The 13,459-nt window shown below is 37.3% G+C and overlaps 1 protein-coding gene across 6 annotated transcripts in view; it reads left to right on the top strand.

The window, feature by feature from the left end:
- The window catches only part of PAM (peptidylglycine alpha-amidating monooxygenase), a 149,408-nt gene that overhangs the window by 73,323 nt on the left and 62,626 nt on the right, over positions 1 to 13,459 (top strand). For all 6 annotated transcript variants that reach the window (XM_074933223.1, XM_074933222.1, XM_074933220.1 and 3 more), the window contains exons 4-5: positions 1,321 to 1,378; positions 6,654 to 6,741. In XM_074933223.1, the coding sequence (XP_074789324.1) occupies positions 1,321 to 1,378; positions 6,654 to 6,741 (146 nt within the window). The remainder of the gene's footprint in view (positions 1 to 1,320; positions 1,379 to 6,653; positions 6,742 to 13,459) is intronic.

Here is a 13,459-nt window from a genome sequence, read left to right as displayed (position 1 = left end):
GGTTTTTGATGTACAAAGTGAGAGCCTTCCTTTCAATATGATTGCCAAGTTTAGGTTTTACTGTTTTCTAGGACTTTCATAGTTATCCAAGGTGCTTGTAGATGGAAACCCTGGATTTTGTTTGTCGCCATTGCTCGGAGTTTGCTGTGCTTGCATTTCAATTGTTCATATTTTAATCCAGGAATACTTCCAAGGCTTACATGCTAAGCATTTCAAACTCAAACCAAAAGTCTTTTAGGCAACAAAGACAACTGTAACATCATGAAGAGGGCATTCTTGAAAGTTTTCTGCCTAGAAATACCCCTTACACTATGTCTTGTGCAGATTGTTTGTCTGATTGCTTCAGGAATATGTTAGTCCTTTACAGTGCTTAGGCAAGAAAATCATGTATCGAATTGTGGGTGGTTTTTTTAATTGATTCTGTTCTTTGTTTTAAAGGACATGTGATACTTATTAGAGTGCCCAGGAAAGAGTATTTTCATTGATCATAATAGAATTAGATGCATGAATCAAAAATAAATGTATTTCTATTATGGCTGCTACAGTGGCACAGAATTTTTATACTTTGTGGTCCAGTTATATGAATCTTGGAATAGGGTGAAATACTCTTATAGTTAGAAATCTATTTAGCTATGAAATTATAGAATCACAATATCTCGAGTTGGAAGGGACCCTTAAGGATCATCAAGTCCAACTCCCTGCTCCTTGCAGGACTACCTAAAACTAAACCATATGACTAAGAGCATTGTGCAGAAGCTCCTTGAACTCTGAGAGGCTTGGTGCCATGACCCCTTCCCTGGGGAGCCTGTTCCAGTGATTGACCGCCCTCTCAATGAAGAACCTTTTCCTTATGTCCAACATTAACTTTGCCTGATGCAGCTTCAGTGTGTTTCCTCGTGTCCTATTGCTGGTCACCAGAGAGAGGAGATCAACAGCTCCCTCTCCAACTCAGGTGCCATTGATTCTTGGGGTATAGTAAGTTTATAAATACTGAGAAAGTAGTGCATACCAAGAAAACAATGAAACATAAGGTCAGTAATCCTTTTCACTTTAGGTAACATATTAATTGATTCATGCTGTTTATTTGAACATTGGGAGGGTACTCTTACCCCTTCAAATTTTTAGTGGGTGGGGGTTATTAACCACCACAAATAAATTAATCACTAAGGCTTATAAGTATATAATTTTTATATATGAGCTTGTTCAGCATTCCCATTTCATCTTCAGAAAGTGTGGAGAATTTTGGTGCTTTGTTTCTATTCTTTTCTTTCTAAATATTCCCATTTTAAAGGTAATTTCTGTTCTTTTGTCTTTTAATAGTCCGATACCTACCTCTGCATGTCAGTACCCCTTCCAGTGGATGATGAAGCCTATGTAGGTGAGTATTGATTGACTGAAAGAACCTAAGCAACCCATTTTGAAGAACCTGAGCATTTTCTTTTTTTTATTTCACTCTTACTGACTTAATATTTGATCATCAGACTTTCCAGAATGCATTCATCATGGCTAATGCAGAAACAAACTAGAAAGCGCTACTTAGAGTCAATATAACAAATTGTATCCGGAGAGATTAATGAGTAATAGTAGTTAAGGAGCTGCATGCAGATGCCTCTGGCAGTCAGTAACTGACAGTTCCATTTGTAAAGTATTGGCTTTCTGTCTGTGGCCAGATACTTAATTCTGCTCCACTGAGCTGACTATTTATGTGCTAGTACAGGCTGTACATCGTTTGCATTTACAGTCAGTGTTGGCTGCAGTAAGATACTACTTCTGTGGGGGGAAAAAAAAACAAAACCAATCAAGCCCTCTCCCCTTCTTTTTTTCCCCCTTTTTTAAAATGTCATGGCATGAATAAGATGGCAGACAGAAGGAAATACTGTAGTAGTGTACAAATGCTGAGATCATATAAATCAACAAAATACCACCATCTGTTCAGAAAGTCTTTGAGGTACTTTTATTTTGCCTTGCTTGTGAACATACAGTTGTTCAGGTAGAAGGAAGGCTTGTTGGTTTGGCTGAAGATACTTTCACTATCAGAACACACTATAAACTGAAAAAAAAGAAAACAATGAGAAGTTAAAATGTCTCCATTTTTCTTCCTTTACTCTTTTGTTACATTTTAGGATATCTGCACTTACAATAAATATGGTGGGAATCCTACACAGTTTTTATTGTAGTGTATTATGGGACTGTTGTACATGTGGATTTCCTTGTGAAAATCTTTCAGAAATAGAATACTGTGTTTAGATTTTCATGTTGTATTGTAGTAACTAAAGAAATTAAGAAGATTTTCCAGTGCTTTCTCTGTATATCTGTATTTTAAAGAAGTCAAAACCTGACCTCACATTTTGGCTGTGACTTTTACCCCAGAAAGAAAAATGAGCATAAAAGGGAGTGTGTTCTCATTCTCTTACAAACTATACTTGCTGTGCAGTGTGTGAAATAGACTTTCTGCTTTCAAGTGATTCATAGAAAGGCATACTAACCTACTGCTTAAGCAAGTTTTATTTAGTGCTTTAGTTCTGTCGTTTAGTGTTTACATGTGTTAAAGCCACATAAACGCCTTTCAGCAGTGTATATGTTTAAAAGGACCTACTAAAAGAATTTTCTTAGAAGTGGTAGTTATGCAAAGTCTCTGTGAATCATGCAAGGCAACCCATTTTTTTTTTCTGAAGTCTGAGAAACTTTTATGCTTCAGGTGTTTTCATGTTTTTCACCAGATCTTTGTAGGATTTGATCGCCTTTCCACTGATCACTATGCTTAAGTACATGTCATTACAAAACAGAATGAGGCCTGGACAAAGAAACCATTCTAGTTTTCAGCTTTGAATATCAAGAGGAACTTGAGCAAAATTAAAAAAAACCCAACTTGTTCTGTGAACATAAAGTTTTGCTATGATAACATTGCTTACAACCTCTTATATTTGGATACCTTGAAAGTAAAACAAAACTGTTTGTTTGGGTTTTTTTGTCTTCCATCCCTTCCACCAAAATGGACAGACATGTGGTCAGTTGCAAGCATGTGATCAGTTCCATCCTGCTTCAGTAAAGTCACTGGAAAGTGTTTTCAGTGGGAAGAATTTGTCAGGTTGGATTCTTCAAAATCAACAGAAGTTACCTAATCATTGGAAAGAGTATACGCAAACATGTCCAATTATAGACAATGTAAAGAATGCAAACTGACCTATCTTATAAAATACCTGGATAACAAATTAAATCTTCTTCTAAGGAAAGTGATTTTTACAGTAGGTATCATCTAAGAAATGAGATGCTTAGTGGAGTTTTTGCTTAAATACTTAATACTGTTAAGTGTTGTAAAGCTAACTATTAGCTTACTTGCATGCATGTATTTTGTGTGGTGTAAATAAGCATTGAAGATTGACACACAGAGAATTAAATACTTCTTTTTAAAAGGATAGTTTCTACATTTATATAGTTTAAGCAGAATCTGCCTTCGTTGCACTGCCAATAAATGGTATGATTAACTTCAATTAATTACTGTTTTACTTTGTGATAGGACCATCTAAAAACTTTAATGTTTGCACTGTCACTCCGGGTTGTTGTTTAGTGATGTATTGAGAAGACAGTGTGTGTTCTGAAGAGCTTCAACATGAGGAGGTGTGAATACAAAGAATTAAAACGATAACCTGGGTTTCTGAGACAGTGCGGTGGTAAAGCTGAGACCAGAACCTACATCTTCTGCCTGCAGTTTGATTTATTTGCACATAGTACTGCCAAGTAAATGCCTTGTCTTTTCTGTGGTTTTTTTATGCTTTAAAAGGACACTTTCATGACCAAATGTCCTTAAACTTTGAGCAAGAATCAGTTGTTTATTCCTTTTTTGTTTTCCTATTTTTACCCCCTTTTTTTCCTCCTCAAGACAGTATAGAACCTGCAGCAGGATAATTTTGTTGCATATTGGTGAAATATAAGGACCTTGGGAGAGAGAGCTTCTTTTTTAGCATCGTATGCAGGCAGTACTACATTTGTTAGTAAGTAGAACATATTTTTTGTAACTTGTTTCAGTGTTTTTCAGTAAATTTTTATTTGAGGACTTTGAATCCAGACTTCAGATTTGCTGTTCCCCTAGAGATTTGAAGCCAGTAGAAAACTGTGCTCACACAGGGACAACTTCATACTGCAAAGCTGGAAGGATACTATACCAGAATTTACCAACTTGTTCGGAGTCAGTTCTCAGACATTATCAAAAGAAGGAACTCATCAAACATATTTATGAAATGTTAGCAACTAGAAGGAGGAGTAGACCAAGTTTTGCCCTAAATATCTCTTTCATGGATGCATCTGTGTATTTTTTGCAGATGCTGTTAATTTTCTGTATGATATTCTTTAGTGGAGGGTCAGAGTGTCAAGGCTGAGATTTCTGTTTGAACCAGTTGTTTTTCTATCCCAAAAGGCTATAAATGCCAATAAATTGGGGGTGGGGTGGGGGGGTGGGTGTAGTGTGTTTGTGGGATGGGTTGGTTTATATTTAGGTTAGTGTTGGGAACATACCTTTTGCTTCTGTGAAATGAAATGGCTGTGAGATTAATATCTAAAAGATATTAATGAGTAAGATTAATATGTAACTTTTTCAAGAAAATATCATTCCAGTTATATTTTAAAAACATATTTCAGCTTTCTTCTTCCACCTCATGTTTGATGAATGTTTATGAATAAATAGCCAAACCAGAAACTAGATGGCATCTTTAATGGTGCAGGCATTGATAAGAATAATTTTTTGACTACTGAGCTATAGCGATAGCTAAAGGGTGCTCTATAGACACTTGTAAGAGTTGAGTAGGAAAGCAAGCCACTCAGACAAGAATTTTAACTGTCATCTTCACCTCTTTACATTCATTCATGTGGGTGACCAGTAATTAAATGTGTCTTTTTCTTACTGACTCATGGTAAGTCCCTGTCTCTCAGATTGTGCTGTAGAAATGTTTTGGGTTTTTTTTCAATACTTGGACTCTGAAATGCTGTGGGTTTGTTACTCTACTATGACGTATATAAACTTTCCTATTGCCAAGAAATGGTGACTTCACTGTATTGAAGGTCTCTAATGTCTCCCTAATCTGCCAAATTGTGGACACTGGTATATTGATAAATTTTTTTAAAGTTAATTCCATTATAGAGAAGACAGCAGTCGGTTTTGGTTTTTTTTTAAAGGATATCAACTTTATATCATTGAATTGTTATTTGCAAAGATTAACTTCTTAGAAATTAATTTTTTTAATACATAGCTTAACTAGACTCTATTAAGATTAAACTGATGTCATGTTCTCTTCATTCTTTTTTTTCCTGGAGTTCATAATTCAAAGTAGAGGAAAGTAAATAAGACTTTGTTCAGGTTAGGTGTATATACCAAAATTGTTACTACTATTTTAGTAATAATTTTGTAGCGCTTCTTCATGCATAAAAAATAAGTATTTAAGTATTGAGTAATGTTCTGTTCATTAATGTAAAATGTGGAGGTTGTGCTTACATAAAGAATATAAGGCTTTTGTTTGATGTTTCTTAAATACACATAATCATTTATTCCAGGAACCTTGCCTCAGCCGCATGTTTAACTTCTGAGTTCAGAGTGCAGATAAATCTGCAGAGTTTGGGAGCAGAATAGTGTGGTTTGCAGCTTCACCACCTGCCCATTCTTACAACAGCTAAAAGATACTTGAAGTCTACTCAGTGTCTATGTACATGTAAGGGCAGGAGTGACTTGGCTTTGGAATTTCTGCTGTAGGATAAGGTTAAAAACTCTGCAAGGTCTTTCTCTGTCTTATATCAAGAATGCATTCCCTGCATCTGACACATCATTTCAGTAGTAATAAAGGAGATTACACAATGTAGCTTGCTTTACTTCTAGAAATGCCATCATTGTACATTCATGGTCAATGTTACTACAGTGTGATATGGATAAACTTTTTCCTATACTAACCATGTTACTGATCATTTGAGAAAACAAAACAGTGTTTAGTTTGTGGCATGGGATATGAACAGACATTTGAGTGCTGAGCATTCATCTTCATCTAAATTTCTAATACAGAGAACTATTTGAGCAATGAAATTCTGTTGACTTTAAACAGATCTTGTTTTCCATTCTGAAGAGTTTGACATATTAGTGAGAATAAATCGTAATCCCTTCTTGGAACTGTTGTCCCAAGAAATATGCAGCAAAAATGTTAACCAGGTGGAATGCTGGAAGAAGATATCACTAATGCATAGGTTGTTAATTGCTATTATCTATAACTTACTGTTTGTATTTTTGATGACAAAGTACAGAAGAAGTAGAAAAGTATTATTAAATCACAAGTGAATTGTGAAGCTAGATTGAAACCAGACTGTAAATTTTTGTGGTTTGGGATACACTGATAAGTTTACTAAGTGTCATTTTTAACTTTTGGAGAAAAACAGCAGTTTTGAGTGGGACCTTGGAACTTCTTTTTCTTAATGATGTGCAGTGTTATAGCTTGGGAGACAGGCTGTTGAATGGGAATTTAAGGAAAGCTTGTAAGTGAAATGCAGAAGGTAAATAAATGAGTGGGGACACATACCTTGTTTCTAGTAGTATAGAGAAAAAATGGCACAGAAAGCTCTTGCTTATGTAACATGGTGAGAGTAAGGATAGCTTAATTGTTTTGTCATTTGTTTTTCAGTTGACTTTAAGCCTCATGCCAGCATGGACACTGTCCATCACATGTTACTCTTCGGATGTAATGAACCCTCTTCTACCAAAAATTACTGGTAAGAGTTGCAACTTGCTTTTATTATAGTACCTAACTACTTCTGTGTTAATTGCTTCCACATAAACCTTTTCCAGTGTTGTAATTTATTGGAAAAGCAGAAAAATTTGGAAGGAAGAAGAAATGTATAATATTCCAGTCTTTCCACACATAAAATGTTTTGGTTTTTTTTTAACTAACTCCTCTGTAAGGTGGAGAAAAAGGTCTTTTTTCTGATTCTCCATGACTAATTGACTGAGGAGACAAGGAGACAGGAGCTATAGTTAACAGGGTGCCATTGGATGCCAAGAAGTCAAGGCTTCCTCTACAGCTGGCTGTTTTTCTGTGTATGAAGGTGGTGTATCAGGTGTCCAGAAAGAAACTGAGTGAGAGGTAAGCTGAGGAAGATTCTCTCTGTCAAGTGTCTGGTAGTTGACTTGCCCTTCAAAATGTCAAAGCAGTGAGGACAGAGGGAAGCTCTCAATGCCGTTAAAACAGGTGTGGGGAAGCAAAGTGAAGAGAATGTGAAAGGTAGGTAGAAGTTAATAATCTCTACAGTAATTTTGCAAGTTTTCTCCAGGTTTTCAAGGTAGAGCAGATGAGATCGTTTTGCTGACACTGCAAAGTTTATATGTCTTATTCTGATCTGTGAAACAATTTTAATGTAAATTTTCTGGTAGAGTTTTATAATCACAGTTTGTCTTAGAAGTATTAACCAAAATGGTAAGTAGAGCTGGAATTTAGTGTAAAATAGTACAGTATAATATATTTTATATTTTATATATTAAATACATATTATATATATTGTATATATATTATTATTATAGTATTTTATTTTTCCACAGAAAATATAAATGAATTGAATAATCTCTGCATGTTTTGCGACATGATTTGATTAATATTTTGAACATGCAACGAACTTTCATTAAAAGTTTGATCTTCTCAACCAACAGTTCTAATATTGAAAGTGTAATTTTGTCTTGCAAGAAAAGCAGATGCTTTAAAAGTGAAGAATGATGAAAGCACAGAATTTCTACTGATTCCTTTTCCCAGCAAGCAGCTTTTCTGTGTTCTTCTTATTGTATCCTATATGTTAGAATATACTTCTTGAATGGTTTAATGTGAAATATACATGAACGTGAAACTGTTCCCATTGTGGCCTTTTAAATCCAGTTTACATCTTGAGTATCCTACTTAAAGCTGAGTAGATTGTACTTGTAGTTTGTTTTCCTATGTCTGGATGTAGTTTCAGTAGAGCCTTGGAATAATCCATACGTGATAGAATTATATTGCTAAGGATTGATCAGTTGCTTACGTTGAGATAAAATAATGAGATGATGCCTAATCACGTCTAGCTGATGTTCTGAAGACGGAGGTAAAATATTTAGTTAGTAAGCTTTCTAGATCAAAAGCTGGAAAGTCTTAAAGATCTTTAGAGCTGAATCAGACTCAAATCCTAGGTTTGAGCCTAGGCTTCAGGTAGTTTGAGCTTCTCGGCTGTATGATCACTCTTCCAGAAGAAAAACTGTCAGCAGGAAACTCAGTGGCAGTCTGTGCAGTGTGGCAGGTAATGTTTGTTCTTGATGTCTGTACTTAATACCTACTTGTCAAATGATAAAATATGTAATTAGTTGTGGTGGGTTGACCTTGGCTGGATGCCAGATGCTCACAAACCTGCTGTATCACTCCCTTCCTTAGCAGGTTAGAGTGGGGAGAAAATAAGATGGAAAAAAACCTTGTGAGTCAAGATAAAGATAATTTAGTAAAGCAAAAGCAAAGGCCACATGGATGCAAAGGAAAACAAAAGATTTATTCTCTACTTCCCATCAGCAGTCACTTCCCAGCAATCACAGAATCACAGAATTATCTAGGTTGGAAAGGACCTTGAAGATCATCTAGTCTGACCATTAACCTAACACTGACTCTTCTCAACTACACCATATCCCTCAGCACTATGTCAGCTTGACTCTTAAACACCTCCAGGGATGGGGACTCCACTACGGCCCTGGGCAGCCCATTCCAATGCCCAACAACCCCTTCTGTAAAAAAATGCTTCCTAATATCCAGTCTAAACCTTCCCTTGTGCAACTTGAGGCCATTTTACCTCTTGTCCTATCACTTGTTACTTGGTTGAAGAGACTCATCCCCAGCTTTCTGCAACCTCCTTTCAGGTAGTTGTAGAGGGCGGTGAGGTCTCCCCTCAGCCTCCTCTTCTCCAGACTAAACACCCCCAGTTCCCTCAGCCGCTCCTCATATGACCTGTGCTCCAGACCCTGCACCAGCTTCGTTGCCCTTCTCTGGACACGCTCGAGTCATTCAATGTCCTTTTTGTAGTGAGGGGCCCAAAACTGAACACAGGAATCGAGGTGCAGCCTCACCAGTGCACAGTACAGGGGTCAGATCCCTTCCCTGTCCCTGCTGGCCACACTATTGCTGACACAAGCCAGGATGCCATTGGCCTTCTTGGCCACCTGGGCACACTGCTGGCTCCTGTTCAACCGGCTGTCAATCAACACCCCCAGGTCCCTCTCTGACTGGCAGCTCTCCAGCCACTCCTCCCCAAGCCTGTAGCGCTGCTGGGGGTTGTTGTGGCCCAAGGGCAGGAGGTAGGGCATCAGTATATTCAGCCTTTTTTATGGAAGACACACATTGTAATAGTGAATGCCCCCTGTCCTCCTTCTTTCTCTTAGCTTTTGTTGCTGAACAAACATCTTATGGTATGGAATATCCCTTTGGTCAGTTTGGGTCATCTGTCCTGGATATGTCCCCTCCCACGGTATTGCCCACCTCCAGCCCACTGGTGAGGGGGGAATGCTGGAGAGACAGCCATGATGCTGTGCGAGCACTGTTCAGCAGTAACTAAAGCACAGGTGTGTTATTACCTTTCTAGCTATCACTATTGCACAGAACTATGAGGGCTGCTGTGGGAAAAATTAACTCCAACTCAGCCAAACCCAGTACATTAGTGTTGTATTTAAATCTGATATTTCCGATTTTTTATATGCAGTTTTTCATTGAATCTTGGTAATTTTTTAATGTAGTTTCTGATATGTAGTGTTTTCTTTCCATTCTCAAAATAAAAATTCTTCATTTAGTGTCTCATTATTTAACATTCCTGTTGTTGTAACAGTTTGGAAGGTTTCATCTTTCTTTGCACATGGCTGTCTGGAAGGCTAGACGACAATCACATGTGTTATACATAATTACATAAACAAGCTTGATAAATGCCTGTTCGCTGTGTGTCCATGTGTGTATATAATAAATGTATGTGTGTGTAGAGACATATATGTGTGTGTGCATATATTTTTATATCTATAAATATCTGTGTTGTAAATATGTAAATATGTTCATTTAAATGTTCAGACATGTAAAAAGTGTTGCACATCTTGTAAGTCTTTACAGAGTATGTATAATTTAAAAGCAAACATTTTCCTACTAGATTAAATTTGCTAGAAGCTTCCAACCACTAGAGCTAATTTTGTTTAAGTAGTTCTGATGATTGTATATTAAGGATGAGATTTTCTATCTTGTTTTGTTATTTATTATTCTTTTTGTTACCTGCAGACTAGTAAGTGATGACCTCACTTGCTCTTCTGTTTACGAGGGAAAAGAATGGTGGTTTGAGAGCTGACATTTGAAGTCACCAGTGTAAGACTTGTTTAGCAAGTGTTCATGGTCAACATTTTTACATAGTCAATTTTTATTCACCTAAGGCATACCACATTGATTTTTTTGCTTCATTGTAGTTTCTTCATCACAATTCTGGGCAACATCAGTCAGATGGTTTGTAATCGTTGTAAGAACATTAAAACATAACAAGTCAGGGTCTGTTTTTCATACAATCATGATGTGTACTAGGGGTATTACAGAAAAACCGCCCTTCAGAAGCATTCAGAATGCAAGGACAAAATTCATTTCCCTGGAGCATGAAGTTTTATTCAGGCCAGTTTTGAGTGTGGAGGGATGGGAAAGCATCCAGCTAACTTTCTTGGGATTACTGCCCTGTGGCAATAGCAGTGCTGAGCCAAAATGTGGTGCCTCTCTGGCCTGCTGGTGTTTCTGGTGACTTAATGATGTTCATGCAAATACCCCAGCCCTTCTGAAAGGCTGTCTAATGGTGTGGGACCTTTACTGCTTTGCAGAGTCATGTTCATTGCAATGTGGCAGAATCTTTATCTGAACAAATGCTAAAGGAGTGAATGGGTGTTTCTCTCTTCTTGAAGTACCCAGGCCTTTCCACAGAAATAAAGTAGGCTCCCAGGGCTCATTTGCTCAGTGTTGTTCATTGCACCAAAAAAAGGTGTAAATGCTTCTTTTTCTTGATCATAATTGGCCCTAAAAAGAGTTCAACCACTATGACAAGAAGTTTTACCCGAGCTGATAAACTGTGCTGAAATCAAAGTAGCATGCCTGAACTGATTCATCAAAAGTGCAGATTGTCCATAGATTATACATGTGAATGATTTTTAAAAAAAATGTTGATTTATTCAGAACTTCGGAGTCTCCTGGCAAGACAGGTCTCTTGCTGTGTCTGTGTCAAACCTAACACTGAAATGAACTCCCATGAATGAGATGATCCATAGATGTAGCCTTTCTTTTGAGATCAGGCGGGGCAATTTTAAATAAGATAGCTAATCTAATCAAATGTATAAAGTACAGGTTGTAAGTCAGCATTCGGTAATTCCTCCATCAGACTAGCTGCTTCTGTTGGCAGGAGAGCATGGGTTTGGAAGCTTTTAATATCAGTAGTTCAGTAAAGGTGGCAAAATATGTCGAGTGGTTCAGTGAAATACTTGTAATTCATTGCTTAGGGGAGAGTGGGAGCAATATAAAGATTTATATTTCTGAGTGTAGTTTCTTACCCTTGTCACTGCTCCAGAATGTTCTGCACCTAAGAACTAAAAATGATCATTTTTCTTACCCAGTCACCTCAATTACCTCTTTTTACAAGACTCTGTTAGAATCAAGGAGTGGGTTATAAATAAATAAATACATAGATAAATAAATAAATAAAGTCTTTGTTTTCCCAAACAGTGAAAATATCCTACAAGGATAGCCAAAAACTGGTATTGCTGACATAGTGAAATGTTTTGCTTTCAGTCTAGGTAATCAGTCAAAACCCCAGTGCCATTAAAAAACCCAGCTCCTGAGCTTACCCAAGATTGAGGAAAATGCCTTTGAAATGTCCAGGACAGTTTGCAAAAAACAAAGATCTGAGAAGCAGGCAGTAAGCTCTATTTATTTGCATACCCTTCCCTGCCCCCCTGTAAATACAATACAGTATAGGATGCAGTTATAGTCTGTTTTTTAAGGCATCTTGTGCCACCCATTCAGAATCTCATGATTTTTTTACATGCCAAGAAACTATGAATTTCAGTGATTGCTTAATTTTTTTTTTTAATCTGTCCTTTTTACTAGCTTCCTGCTTTTAAATTTGTTCATCAGTTATCTTAACTCTTCTTTGTAATCTCTTCTAGGTTTGTATTTTTCTGAAAAATCAAAGTTTCAAGATCAGCATTGATGGTTAAATGAGAGGGTTGGCCATTTTTTAAGCATAATGAAAGAGCAGTGCATGTATTTCATCTTTCTCCCATACAGCCTTCCTCCTCCATCAGCCAGTGTCTTAGGAGGAAAGTTTGTAACAGTTTATGCAGGTTTTTTTACCTGTCTAATGTGGTACTAAAATATATGGTGGTGTAAACCAAGGCTAGCTGTCCCACAGTGTGGTGATAAAGCTGTGACTGCTTGTGGTTCCTGCTGTTGTTCCTCCTAACCCGTCTCTTCAACACATTTCCAAACTGTGCAGCTGAATACTGGGTTAGATTCCTGAAGTCTTTTTTTGGGTTTTTTGGGTTATAGGGGTTGGAAGCTGCACAGCTTTTACCTGCATCTGTATGAATTGGTAGTCATGAAACATTTCACCTATGCTGAAATAACTTTTACTTGTCCATTGGGGCATGTTTGAAGAGGGAGATGACCAAATTAGTAGTTGTAAAGGTCTAGAAATATGTGTTATGAGCAAAATTAATGAGAAGGAAGAAGCGGCATTGTTCCCTTTTGTCTTGGATGATTATGGCAATGCCTTCTGTCAGAAAGAAACACGGCACCTATATTGTAGTAAGGCTCTCTGGGATCACAAAAACATAAAAGGTCCCACTGAAGAGATTTTACCTACGCACTAGAAGATTTGGTTATCCCTGGGAGTGCAGCCTGGAAAGCATTGTCATTTGTTCTGAAAAGTGGCACATATGGCTCAGGCATCCTCAACAGAAACATTACTGAGCCTGCATCCACTAAAAGTCCTGGTCTTTTATGTTTTTTTCACTCATCTTCATACTGTGTGAGACTATTTTTCCAAGTATTTAAGGTGACTGATACTGTGCTTTATGTGTACAAAAGATTTCCCAGGTCTGATTTTATCAGCAGTAATAAACAGAAAAGGGGCAGTACCATTTTGTTTTGGACTGAAACGTTGGCAACCTTCGTTGCACCTGGCTTGCATCAGTTGATGTAGTCTGAATAGTTTCAGGCTGAGGCTTTCTAAAAGGCATACCTATGTATGCTGTGCCTGTGAAATGACTTCTGAACTCCGTGTTTAGTGCCCCCGATGCTTTGTCATTCTGAAGAAGGTACAGTTGCACTCTAAATAACCCTTTTCCCTAATAGAGTATTGAGAGAGAGAAGTGACTTCTAGGTGAGTGTTTAGAAAGTCCCCTAGCGCCCCCTGTTTATCCATGTAT

Source organism: Athene noctua, chromosome Z, assembly GCF_965140245.1.
Source record: "Athene noctua chromosome Z, bAthNoc1.hap1.1, whole genome shotgun sequence".
NCBI lineage: Eukaryota > Metazoa > Chordata > Aves > Strigiformes > Strigidae > Athene > Athene noctua.
This window is presented reverse-complemented; position numbering and strand designations above follow the sequence as displayed.